The sequence below is a fragment of the Fundulus heteroclitus genome, unplaced genomic scaffold (genome assembly GCF_011125445.2).
Source record: "Fundulus heteroclitus isolate FHET01 unplaced genomic scaffold, MU-UCD_Fhet_4.1 scaffold_96, whole genome shotgun sequence".
NCBI classification, from domain to species: Eukaryota; Metazoa; Chordata; class Actinopteri; order Cyprinodontiformes; family Fundulidae; genus Fundulus; species Fundulus heteroclitus.
The window spans coordinates 320,599-334,577 of NW_023397428.1; the positions used below are offsets into that span (position 1 = coordinate 320,599).

General features: G+C 39.3%; 1 protein-coding gene across 1 annotated transcript in view; it reads left to right on the forward strand.

Moving 5' to 3' along the window:
- The window catches only part of LOC118562532 (F-box only protein 3-like), a 36,595-nt gene that overhangs the window by 20,201 nt on the left and 2,415 nt on the right, over positions 1–13,979 (forward strand). The window contains exons 3-7 of the mRNA XM_036134961.1: positions 10,162–10,246; positions 11,626–11,715; positions 11,802–11,965; positions 13,150–13,264; positions 13,338–13,542. Coding sequence (XP_035990854.1) covers positions 10,162–10,246; positions 11,626–11,715; positions 11,802–11,965; positions 13,150–13,264; positions 13,338–13,542 — 659 coding nt within the window. The remainder of the gene's footprint in view (positions 1–10,161; positions 10,247–11,625; positions 11,716–11,801; positions 11,966–13,149; positions 13,265–13,337; positions 13,543–13,979) is intronic.

Consider the following 13,979-nt stretch of genomic DNA (forward strand, 5'->3'; position numbering starts at 1 on the left):
AGGAACCTGTGCTGGAACCGGGCAGTGCTGGAACTTTTAGTACAGATTAACATAAATGCTTCATAGAGTTTTATCACACAAGATCAAAGGTTTAGCTTTTATCTACAAATTAGGGTTCATCTAATTAAGTAAGGCCTGTTTTAGGTCCCTGTGCGCACATTATTTAAAATTTACATAAGCCTAGGTAAGATAAACCTGTTCGGTAACCAAGGTTGAATCCATCTACTCCACCCCCACCCTGTCAAACCCCACTTGGTTCTCAATTCCCCGTTCCCATTGACAATCATCCATCACTTTCATACCTTACAAATCAAGGAGTACCAGGGTGGGGCATCAGAGGGCAGGCCGGGCCTTCACTCACCTGAAAACCTCATCCTTTCTAAAAGACGATAAAAACTGATGTGACCCCAGGTGACATCCCGCTCTCGGCCAATCTGAGCAAGAAGTACCTCTTTTGGAACTAGGAGTTACCATTACCAGCTAATATTAAAGGATCTTTAGAACCAATCAGATCCTGGTTCTTCCAATATCAAATCAAAAAGTGCATAAACCATAGATCTTTGTGTGTCTGAAGCAACCAGTTTCCATTTTTTTTACCATAAAACCATATTGATCTACTTGATGCAACATCACAGTGTAGCTGTCATAACACAAACAATCAAACATGTGAGTCAGTGGAACAGAGCAGTTAAACAAATGGTAACTCAATATGAGAAGAGTCCGAAACGTCAAAAACGCAAAGTTAAGAAGGCCTTTGGGCCGTTCAGGGCACAAGGCAGAAATTAATCTAATTGCACTTAAGGTTCTTCAGGCAACTCCTCCCGTTGAAGAATAAGTAATCAGAGTTCTCTGGCTTCTTCATCTCCAGTCCTCTCCCTGTTTCCCCCTCACAGTCTGACGGTTGAGCTGGATGGTAATAAATGTTCAGTTCTTAATTGGGCCATTAGCATTTTATTTTGCATTTGTCTCTAATAAAACCCTTTGTGAAGATGGTCAGCAGACATGAGCCCTTGTTTCTATGGGGGAACAGAAACAAGGTGTAATTAGTGTTCTTATCAAAACCCCCGCTCATGTGTCATTTATTAAAAACACCCTCCAAGCACTTTCACATTCAAGATATTTCTGTGCACAATTATTTAGCTCCCAGAGTTGTGCAATTTAATTATTAATTAAAAGAGCAATCTTTACGTTCAAATGTATTTGCAGTAGTTTCGTAGTAATTCTTAACAGAATGCATTCAATGTGTCTTTACTTTTATTGTAACAGTTGAAGTTCTCTGCAACATAATTTCATCAAAATATTTGTTTCATGTGATTTCCTGTTTTATTTTTAAAACCCAGCTGAGAAAAAGGAAACCTTTCCATGTGGAAGCCTTTTCCAACTTCAGCTTGCCTAGCATCAAACCTTTTCCCCTCTCTCTCTCTCTCTCTCTATCTCTCTTTTTTTAAGAGAAGTACAAGTGCACAGTGAAGACAAAATATTTATACCATGCTGGTCGGTTCAACAATGCCAAGGTTCTACACAACAAAGCAGTGAGCAGGAGAGGTAGACAACAGGAGTTCTCTTGAGAACGTTCTAACATTTTTAAACACCCAAAACTACTTAAGCAAATCAGAATCACTGTAATATTCTGAGTTCTGTTATGGTTTGTTAGTGTTAGTTTTCCTTCTCTTTCCTGTCTTTTGTTATCTGGCTGTTTTGAGTTCTGTCTAGTCTGGTTTCTTGTTTAGATTAGTGTTTACTGTTGTAGTTTATTCTGTTATGTCTTCAGAAGTTTCTTAGTTTTGGTTTGGGTTTTTTTTTTATTTGTTCTTGTTTTGAGCCTCGGCACTGATGTCTGGTCTAATTACTTACTCTGCACACCTGCCTAACTCCACCCCTGCTGCAATCACCTCTCACCGGTTTCACCTGATTCCACCTCCATATAAACTGCTGAGACCAGACATCAGTGCCAGGTTGTCCTGTTGAGTATGGGTGAGTCTCCCCCTGCAAATTCTGTGTGTTAGGTTTGCTTTTTGGATTTTTTGACCCCTTTTCCTCCAGAAACCTGAGCCAGTCTGTCCGGTCTGTTCCTGCCTTGTCTGCCCTGCTCCTTTGTTTATTTTTTGTGTCATCTTTTTGTTCAACAGTCTGTTTGGATTTTTTCCCCTGTTTTTTGAGTGGGTGATTAAAGAGCTTTTTTTAAGAAACCTCTGCTGGTCTGGCTGAATTCTGGGTCCTTTTCCTCAGAACATTACAATCACTTCAAAATTAAATCCTAAAATGAAGTAAACCTTACATTGTGTACATTGTTATTCTTTGCCTTTTCCCTTTTTTTAACTGAGGATTAAGGACTTTGATTAAGAAGTTCTTGAATGAACGTGCATCTGCATTCCTATTTGACTAGGCCTCGGTAATCTGATCTATGTGTTCTGAGTGCCTGGTCAGGAAAGGTTAAAGGTTCTCTGAAGCTTTCTGTTTTCAGCAACCCTGAAAACCCAGAACCCTTTAAAGTCAGTGTTGGGTGTCAGGTAACCTGTGGGACCACGTCGTCGTCTCTCTGATTCCACCAACTGTGTCAAGGTTACAACAGCTCCAACCCACAGCAGCTTGTCCATGGGTGCTGTGCCCCAGGGGTCTCCACACCCCCATGTGTGTGTGGAACGTCTCTGGTTGCAAGGATCTCACCTTATGTCCCATTCAAGATGTTCTTTGCCCAACTGGAGTTCCAATGTTGGGTGTCATTGCTGCTTTAATGTTCGTCAGAGAAAACTTTCATTCATTGATATCACCTTTAAGCTGTTATTGTTTTATCATCACAGCCCCCCAGCAATCCTGACCAGATTCAAAATGTCCCCATAATTTAATCTAATTAAATTAATCTTACTTATTTTCTGTATGTAGGAGGATACCAATTAATTTATCCTGATCTAAAAGCCCTCTAGGTTAAAGGTTAGATAAACTCAGTCTGTTTTCCCCCCAGGATGTTTTAACTGTTTAAAATAACTATTGAGTTATATGTGTTCTAGTTGAAATATATTAAATCTCCATAAATATTGTAACAATTGTACAATAACAATTGTACACTGGTGCTTTAATCCTAAGTGTACCCATGTTAGTTAGTAAAATGTGTCATTATGCTAATTTTGTTGCAACCTTATCCATTTTAGCCAGTAACCTTTTTCTTTGCATTTTATTGATGCCTGTAGGAGTGGCAGAAATCAGCTTACTCTAAGATGTTCATTAAATGAAATGCTATTTAAATGATTCAGATTCTTCTACTTATATCAGGGGTGTCAAACTCATTTTGGTTTAGGGGCCACATGCAGCTTAATTTGATCTCAAGAGGGCCACACGAGTAAACTCATTGCAAGATTAAATAGAACTAATAAATGTGGACTTGTTGTTGATTTTTATATTAAATTAATTTCACTTTTACACAATATATTATGAATAACCTCAGCGTTTTTAAGAAAAGTATGTGCAATTTCAACAATACTTTTACTCAGTTAAACATTTACTTGTGCAATATGCATAAGAACTGATCACAGTGATTGTACAATGTTGAAAAACATTTATTCACATTTTTTGGAACTTAAAAACACTGTCTTACATGACAAAATACATCAAACAGATAAAAATTAAAAAATGTTTTAAATTTTTCCACACCTGAAGCTTAATCTGCTAATTAAAACACAGCGCCCCTGGTGGACAATATAGGAACTGCAGATTTTCAATTAAACGAAGTACATGTTTTTTTCAATAATTGTTTTATCATTCTCTTCCTTTTATCTCCTCTTTCTTTCACCTTTTCTTTTTTCTTCTTGTTCTTCCTTTCCTCTCCTACTTTCCCATTGTAGTGTCCATATCATTTGAGATTTTCCTTGCATGAATCATAATGAAACTATTCACATTCATAAATCAAGTGGAGCACTATGGCAAAAGCAGTACTGCTTCACTTGTGAAAGTCAAATCTGATGAGCTCTTTTTGGCATTAAGACAACAATTATTATTGCCACATTGCCAGACAGGACACTGGGGGGGAAAAAAATAAAATAAATATATATATATATATATATATATATATATATATATATATATATATATATATATATATGATGATTCCTCGTTGTTTTCCTACCTTAAGCCACGTTAAGCTTTTTCACGTTAAGCGTTTTAGAATGTCCCGCAAATAGTGCACATGAAGGAGTTGGACCTGCCAACAAATATGAGGAGCATTATTCTGAAGCTTCTTTATAAATTAAGAGAGAAATGGAGAACTGTTGCATGTGAGCTGCAAGAACAAAGGGGCCAAAGAGGAGTGTTCACAGATCTGGTCAACTTTATTGAAAAACAGGTCCGAATCGCTTCTGATCTACTTTTTGGCAACATTCAAGACATGCACTCTGGGACCAACCTCAAGGTTTCTTCTTCCACAAAGTCAAAAAAAAAGAGAAAGTTCTTTTGCTACTAATATTACTGCAGTAAAAGAAGTTAATTCTCATCCTGCAGAAAATAAGACCAATTCCTCTTTTATTTATGGTTGTTTGTTTTGTGCACGAAGTAACCACTTACTGGATAACTGTTTGCAGTTTAAAGCAAAGTTACATCGAGACAAAATAAATTTCATCAAGGAAAAGGGAATTTGCTTCGGTTGTCTGAAGATGGGTCACACCAGTAAAACTTGTAAGAGTCGTCTGGAGTGCAACATGTGTCATCAAAAACATCCTGGGGTCCTACATATAGATCGACAGGATAAAGTTGCATCTGTAGAGCAAATCCAAAAAAAACCTCATGTCAGTAAGGCAACAGCAACAACCCAAACTTGTGGTCATATTGGGGCCGGTCATGGAGATGACTCTGTTTTTTCCATTGTTGCAGTTCAAGTTAAGAGCAAGAAGAGCAACAAGATTGTCCAGACATATGCCTTTTTAGATCCCGGAAGTTCAGGTACATTCTGCACAGAAAGTCTGGCAAGGAGGTTAAATCTAAGTGGTAAAAGAACAAGCATTTTCCTGAGAACCATGGGTCAAAAGAAAATTGTCAGTACTCAGATTATATCTGACTTTGAGGTGCCTAGTCTGGAAGGCCATGATTTTATTGACTTACCTGATGTTTTGACGCAAAGGACATGACTGTGTCTGCAATAAATGTTCCCCGGCAGCAAGACGTCAGTCAGTGGCCTCATTTAAAAGGAGTCAAGCTTCATGATATTGATGCTGAAGTTGATTTACTCATTGGAACAGATGCTGTAAAGGTGCTAGAACCGTGGGAGCTGATTAACAGCTCCCACGGTTCTAGCAATATAGGATCTGTAAGGATCATTACCTCTGCTCGAGATAATGATCCTGACTCCGTTTTTTTAAATAACATTATTAGAATATTCTTTATAACATAAAAACAGAACTAGTATAAAATCAAATGAAAATAAATACAATGAACAGTGAACAATTGCCAGGGGTTTGAACAAAAAAATAAAAAATAATAGTAATAGCAATAAAGTAAAGGTACACATAACAGCAGCCATGGAGACAATATAAATATTTTGAATTTAGAACATAAAGATACATAAAGATAAAGTTTTAATAACTTTTTCGTTACTGGAGGGAAAGTAAGTTGTCGCTTCCTTTAAAAAAAGAGACACATGAGGGTTTAATCATAACCGTCTTATGTCTGTGGACATAAAACTTGGCCAACAGTAGCAAAAGATTACATAAAACGATCCTTATTAAAGATTAGGTTAATAAAGTGGCTCATTGACGTCACAGCCCTCCCAGCGATCTGAGCGCAGTGGTAGAAAGCTGCAGCTCCCCGCCGGCAGGGGAACTTTTGTGTGCAAAGATTTACGCCCCTACTCGGTAGTGGAAAATGAAGGCTTCAAGCAGCTCCTTCATGTGGTCGAACCACACTATGTTATGGTGCAACGCAAACATATGACCGAAACTGTTATCCCCATGATGTACACACGAGTGAAAGAGGACATCCAAATGAAAATGCAGTTAGCAGAGAGAGTCGGCATAACTTGTGACACATGGACATTGCTGTCAACTCAGTCCTACTTGACGGTGACTTCCCACTACATCGATAACGAGTTGCGCCTCGCATCTTATGTGCTGCAGACAACTGAAGTTACTTTGAGCCACACCGCTGCAAATCTAGCCGATATGTGGACGGGGGCAATACAGAAATGGGGGCTGACCAGCAAATATGGTTCGTGCAGTGGAAATAACGCAGCTGATGCATATCGGCTGCTTCGCGCACACACTGAACTTAGCCTCACAAGCAGGTTTAAAAATCCCCGCTGTGTCACGTCTGCTTGCTCGTGTGAGACGTATGGCAGCATTCTTTCACCGAAGTACAACGGCAAGCTACATACTGAAAGAAAAACAGAAGCTGCTTCAACTACCACCGCACAAACTAACACCTGACATTGTGACAAGATGGAACAGTGCACTGGACATGCTGGAGCGCTTTTTGGAGCAACAACCAGCCATCTTTGCTACTCTCCTTTCTCAAGACGTGCGCAGGAATGAAAAGGATTTGTGCACCCTAACAGAGGAAGATGTAACAACTGCTGAGGAGTTGGTCCGGGTGTTGAAACCGATGAAAGAAGCTACGTTGGCGATGTTGGAGGACAAGCAGCCAACTCTGTCCATCATCACCCCACTGCTCGCCCTGCTTCAGGATGCCTTCACCCCCAGCCTAGAAGACAGCGCTGTAGTCAGGGATTTAAAGGCTGCTGTAAAGAATAACTTGGGGACAAGGTATCTATGTATTTTTTTTGCCTTTATGTGCATATTTTTAGTTGTAGCAGTCAGTGACTCATATTCCATCATGTACTTATCCTCACACAAACTGTTACAACACATTTTTTCCAAGATATGATGGACAAAAGGTCACCTTGTATGCAGCGTCCGCGCTGGATCCTTGCTTTAAGGCCCTTCCATTCCTGTCTGCTTCAGAACAAAATGACACCTTCTCCAGGCTGCAGGCTGCCACTGCTGCACGTGATGTAAGTGTTTAGTAATGATTTCATTTAATAATAATGTTTTCACAGATGATTAAAAGGACTGCCCCCTGGTATTTTCAACAGCAGGTGACATTGTCACTGCAAAAAGGAGCTGCCTAAGCATAGATCATGTCAATGAACTTATTTTTCTTCACTAGAATCTAACAATTAATGAGAAGTGAAAAGAAAGACAGTAATTTGACTTAGCAGTTTAACTTACTTTGTATTTATTTATTTATTTTTTGTTTTGGCCCTTAAAAGAGAAAATGCCTTTATGCAAATTGCAGTGTTGTAGTTAAAGTGAAATACTTTTTTTATACAAATTTGCACTTTTGAGACAGTTTTGTTTACATACAATGTTTAAACTGTCTTGTTTACAAGTCTGTACTTTGTTTCCACTTTGTGTTTAATGTGAAGTGAAAAAAAATAAAACACGTGTATTTTGCAACACAATTGAGCCACTTTCATTATTGTAAGAGCAGATCGAATCAAACTTAATCGAAATGAATTGATTCAGAGCTGTATGAATCGAAATCAAATCAATTCAAGACTTTGGTCAAAATACCCAGCCCTAGTTATTTCCCGACTCTTCTGCCTCCTCTGACTTGAAATTAGCATTTTCTCTGTTAGTATGAATTAGAACCAGCTCCACAGGCTTGAAAACAGCCCCACAGACACTCAGAGCTACTGATGTTAAGGCGCAACTCCAGCAGAAAGCTGAAATAAAGCTCTACAACTCTGCTTCAAATGCTGTCATGTTGAGATTGTCCCTTTAAATTTAGGAAAATATTGATGAAATGTTAAAGTATCCTGGAAACGGACAGAATAATGTTGACGTTTCAGCTGCGGAGACACAAACTAAACTGTTATTGCCCTCTACTGGACCCAGAAGGTAATTACAGCTCTTTACTAAAGGTAGTTTTTAGATATTTTCACCTTAAAGCAATTATTTCACATTAAAGCAATACAAACGAATCAATATAGTTCACTGGTATTAAAATAAAATATGCTTTCCTAAAATTAAATTACATTGAATGTGGAGCTAGTGTAATCATGAATGGAGACCAGAAAGTTCTCAGTGCAGTTTGTTTTTTTTATATGTCAAATCACATTTGAGAGGGAGGTTTAACTCTACACAGATCTGCAAATATTTTACTTCAGACGTGAAGCAATAAAAATGACCTAAGGCTGTCAAATCCAATAGTTTGCAATCCTTCCTCTTCAAACTGTTTGATTAATTTACTTAATGTAGTGTGATTTTGGCTTCCCTTTTTTGTTTCAAAAGCTGACGGTAGGGCAGAACTATATAGAAAATAAGCTTATCCATAAAATAGAAATCATTAACTTATATTGATAATTATCAAAAAATTCTAAATGTAAATTGTAAGTGCAGTCCTGGCCATTTTAGGCTGATGCTTAATTATCTATTTTCAGTTAAATAACACTGAATGAACACTCAACCATTTATTCAAACATCTTTATACCAAAAAATAAATAAATAATAATAATAGTGATAAAATGTTCTCTGGACTCTCCTGTGTCTGCGTTGTGATTGGTTGGGAGGATTTAATGACTGCAATATTAACCTACATGGATACAGTGCAAAAGGAAAGAAAACTGTTATTCTATTGAACTTTTTACTAATCTTTTTTCTGTTGAACCACACATTTCTGACTTTTTTAAAAGTATTTATTCATTTATTTATTTATTGATTGATTTTGCTTCCACATAATCAGCTCTCTCTGTCTCTCTCCGAGGTCGGTCGTGTCTTTCCCTCTCTGCAGCTTTTACCCCCCCCCCCCCCCCCCCCCCCCCCTATCCTGCTTTGCTTTGCTATGTCTTGTCTTCTGAGCACTTTCTTCATATCAACCCAACTCTGAAAAACATGGATCTGGTAAGCTGGTCTCTCAATACTATTGATAATTTTTTTTCGACGGGTAGGCAACGGAAGGGGGACCCGTCCGGTCCTGATTTGACTTATTTTGTGAGATACATCCTAAATTCCTGGAGGAAAACGGTGTGTCTTTCGACCTTGTCATTCCTGGACGTTTGAAATTTTCACATTGGATTAAGGATACTGGGATCTCTACTTATTGGTTTTTGTGGATTTTTGAAGTATCGGCAAATACAGCGGATGTCGGAGCCATTTGGCCTTGATCAGGCTGCCGGCTGCATGACGCGCTCACTATGGCTGTGAATGGACAAACCTGGCAGGTGAATGGAGCCAAGCCGAAAAGCTGGCTGCGCTGGAACGCAGACTGACTTTGGGGTTGAACTCAAGGGGAGATGGGATAAAATCTGGGAGTGAAGCGCGAAAAAGCCCAATAATTTGGAAAATTGGATTTATGTGGAGCCAGCAAAAGACTTAAAAGCTGACAGGAAAGGCAGTGCAGCTTGTCTCATAACAAATAACATATTTGGATTCCCTCCCTATCTTCTCCTGGATTGTTATGACGAAGTGCCCAGAAAAGCCCCCGGCTACCCCCCTCCCCCGCTGACACCTGAGGATGCTTCTCTGAACTGTGGGTCGGCTAATAACATCAAGGACAATGGCCTCTGGAGAGTGTTCACGGAGAAAAACACTTTCGCCCATACAGACACGCATAACTGATACTCATAAAAACTGATGAAATACACTCACGCGACAGGTCTCAAATGTTTACCTTCTGCATACATGTTGTCTTGTGTTTATTTGTGCTTTTGTGCTATGAGGGTTTTTTTGTGTCGGTTGTTTGTCTCTTTATAGGTGAGAGCATAAATAGGCAAACATCTGTCTCTTTTTTTTCTCCCTCCCCTCTTTCCCCCATGTTGTTGCTCTTTCTTCGAGAGTTTCAAGGCAGCGCCTGTAAACTCCGTTTAGGCGGGGTCTGGGCAGTTTGGAGGAATGTGGCCTTGACAGCTGCGCTTTTTAGCAGCGGCTGGCTGGCTGCGTTCCTTGGCAACGCAAGGCCTCAGTCAATCGTTCCCCCCAAATGTTTGTTTGTTTATGTGATGGACGGTTGTACTGGAACTGACTTTTTGATTGCAATGCAAATTGTAATTGACAAATAAAATTTGATTGATTGATTGATTGATTGATAAAGTCAAAATTTATTTGATTAATAGATTTGACTGCTGATGGGTATAACTAATACAGGACAGACGAGTCTGGAAATGATTTCTATTCTGCTGAGCCGCCTCGGAGCTCCAGCTGGACCTGCTGCCCTCAGACCCGCTGCTCCACGTCCTGTCCTACCTGAGCTTCAGAGACCTGCTCCGGTAGGTACCGGACGGCACGCGGACACCGAGCAGGAGGCAGCCATTGCTTCCGGAAACCCGCCGGACCGCCGGGTTCTAGCGGCTAACCCGCGGCTCGTTAGCCCGACACGTAAAAGCTGGTTTGCTTCTGTTTTTCTGCTCAAATATGAGCCTAAACAGGACTGTCAGCGGTTCACAGCCAATAGTTACAGATTAAAGATGAAAACCGAGCAGCTCATGTGACGCTGAGGTGATAAAATTACGTTAAAAGGGAAGATAAAGATCTTGTTTACAGTTAGCTTCATGCTAACAGCTGCAGTTTGTTTACGTCCGTTAGTGACCTGATCTGAGCTAAACGAATGAATAAAACACCAGAGATATAATGGAATATCTAAAGCGACCAAATAAATAATGTTCCTGGCTTTAATGCGTTAAAAAAGCGACCGATTGTGACCATTTATTGGAGTTCGAGTCAGTAAATATTAATCAGAGCATTAATAACACTTCCTGCTGCAGGAGTATCTCCATGTTGGAATGAAGCTGCTGTTTTATTTAACAGATTCAACACAGACTCATCAGGAAAAAAACAACTTTAAACTGTCTCTGCCTCACAAATAATAATCCAGCTTCACTCAATTCAGTTCAGTTTATTTATATAGTGCCAAACATGAAGGCTCGTTACAAACTCAATTGAATTAAATCATACAGACAGAATGGTCCAAACATTTCCTACCTGCTTAATTTTACCTAATAAATCATAAAGGAACTAAGATCTACATAAAATCACGTAGCTAAAAGTACACAGTGATGTAGGGTGGAGCCTTTATTGTATCGTTTTATCGTTATCAGAAAACAAAAAGACTCCTTATCATGATAAGAATTTAGTTAAAATAAAACCCAGCGATAAAATCCAATTAATGTCTGAAACCTCCCCAAAAAAAACTGACATTTTCTCCACTGTTGGTTTCTTTGGAGCATCGATAAATTTAAAAATATATTTAAATGTTGTTACTTTGTGCTGTTTAGTGATTTAAAAAAATCTAATTTATGTAACTTTGTAAACCACAATTATGAATTTAGTTTTAATTTATGTTAAATTATTAAATGTGTTTTTTTTTATTTTACAGAGAGTAATTTTATTTATGGGGGCTGTTACCTAAAAACACTATAAGAAGCTGGTAATAGTCTTTTATCGTAATTTTTATCGTTATCACAGTATATCATGATAAAATGTAAAGTCCACACCGCTGACCCCCACAGTGGTGTTGTTTTGTCCCTTAGATGTAATAAAGTTATGCTGTTTATTCCAGCTGTCGTTGTTTTATAATAAAAATGCACCTAAAGTGTTGGTTAAATGTAGTTTTAGTATTTCTGCCTTTTTTTGTGTATTTTCTGTGTAGCTGCAGCTACGTGAGCAAGAGGCTGAACGAGCTGAGCAAGCACAACCCACTGTGGAAGCGACACTGCTGCAAACACTGGCTGCTGACAGAGTGAGCTCCCTTTAAATCCTTTTGCAGCGTTTTTAAGCCGTCGGGAGTCTGAGGCGGACCGTGTGTGTCTGTGTTGGTGTGTGCAGCGCCGACCGGTCGCAGCAGGGCCTGTCCTGGTACGGCCTCTTCAGACACTACTACTCTGACCTGGGCCGCTACATCCAGCACTACGCTGTGCTGAAGAAGGCCTGGGAGCAGCTGAAGGGCTTCCTGCATCAGAGATGTCCTCGGATGATCGTTTCGCTCAAAGGTAACGGAATCAGGGAGAAAAAGCTCCTGGTTGGGTTGTTGCTCTGGGCAGCAGGGGGGAGGGGGGGGGGGGTTTGTTCTGTTGTTGTTGGAGGCAAAGAACACGTTTTGTAAATGGAAATGAGAAAAACAAATGTATCCAGAAATGTAACTTTGAAACTTCTTACTCAAAAAAAGATTTTGAGAGTAACTTTGCTGTTTTCTCATATAGATTTTTTTTTAAGTTAACCTTTTTTAATTCATTTTGTTTTTTCAAATCAAGTTTTACAGATTTTGGTTTTTTAGATTTTATTGTTTAAAAACAATTTAGATTTATTTTAAAATGTTAGTTTTTCAAGCAGTTTTACAGATTTACAGATGTCAAAAAAATTCACATTGGATTTATTTTTTTGAAAATTATATTTTTTTAAAAATAAAATTATAGATTTGTTTTCAAACTTTTTTTCAAGCAGTTTTACATATTTAGTATTCTCACATTTTATTGTTTCAAAAACCATTTTTACAGATTTTATTTTTGAAAATGTTACTGTTTCAATTCTTTGTACAGATTTATCTTAAAATTTACTAATTTAAAATTTTCACATTTTATTTTTTGAATCCAAGATTGACAGATTTTATATTTTCAGATTTTATTGTTTAAAAACAATTTAGGTTTATTTTCAAATTTTAGTTTTTCAAGCAAAGTTTTACAGATTCTACATTGTCAAATTTTATTGTTTCAAAAAACATTTTTACAAAGTTAATTTTTTCAAATTATTATTATTATTTTTACTGACTTTTACATATTGCATTCTTTTCAAACTGCGTGTTACAGATCACGTTCGCTGCCCCGGGGGCGGGCTTTGCTCTGCAGAAAGACCCATTCTTATTGGTCGTTAGCAACGTTTTATTGGTCAGTGTGCGCATCAAGCAAAATGTGATCTGTAAAACGCAACTTAAGAAGAATGAGATTTGTAAACCTCAATCTGAAAAGGGGAAATTAAAATATAAAATCTGTAGAGAATGCTTTTTTTAAAAAATTAAATCTGAGAAAACAGCAAAGATTTTATTAAGAAGTTTTTCAAAGTGTAATTTCTGGGTTGCATTGTGTGCAGATTTCCATTTATAAAACGTGTTCTGTCCACCGTCGTGCTGCGGGTCAACGTGTCGCTTTAGCCAAAGACGTCTTCTCTGTTTGACCTGCAGATGGCGCCACCGAGCAGGAGCTGGACGACATGGAGGCTCAGATCGGGTGCAAACTTCCGGACGATTACCGCTGCTCCTTCCGCATCCACAACGGCCAGAAGCTGGTCATCCCAGGGTGGGTGCGCGGCCGGTGTCCTGCCCCCCCGGATCGACCGGCCCGGTCTAACCGTGTGTCTCTGGGTCCTCAGGCTGATGGGCAGCATGTCCCTCTCCAACCACTACCGCTCTGAAGTGCTGCTGGACGTGGAGACGGCGGCGGGGGGCTTCCAGCACAGGAAGGGAATGAGGCGTTCGCTGCCGCTCACCTTCTGCTTCCATACCGGGCTCAGCCAGTATGTGGCGCTGGAGGACGCCAAGGGACGCAAGACGGGGGAGAGCTTCTACCCGTGTCCTGTCAGTACTCCTCCTGTCCGCCCCTTCTTTAGGAAGACCGTATTTTTCAGACTATATGTTGCACTCTTATTCAGAGTTTGGCCGATCCTGCAACTTATTTATCAAAAACGGTAATTCATCTTGAAGGGCACGAATCAAAGAGTATAATAAAAAAATATATACTGTCTATAGTATATATATATTAATTGTATCATGATGGAGGAAAAAAGCGCAACAAGAGTTAATTACCCGGTCCTGCCGCTGTCCCAACGTAGCAGAAGAGCTGAATGGGGTACCGCGCGCGAGCTATTTTTAGAAACACAACGTCACGATGACGTCACATCACATGGTACGCAGTGGGGCAAACTCCGGAAACCCGCCGCTGTTTTGCTGTAAAAGAGACGTGCGTTAGCCTAGGTTTTACTCGGTAAACGACTGCTTTTTCCAAATCTAAGACC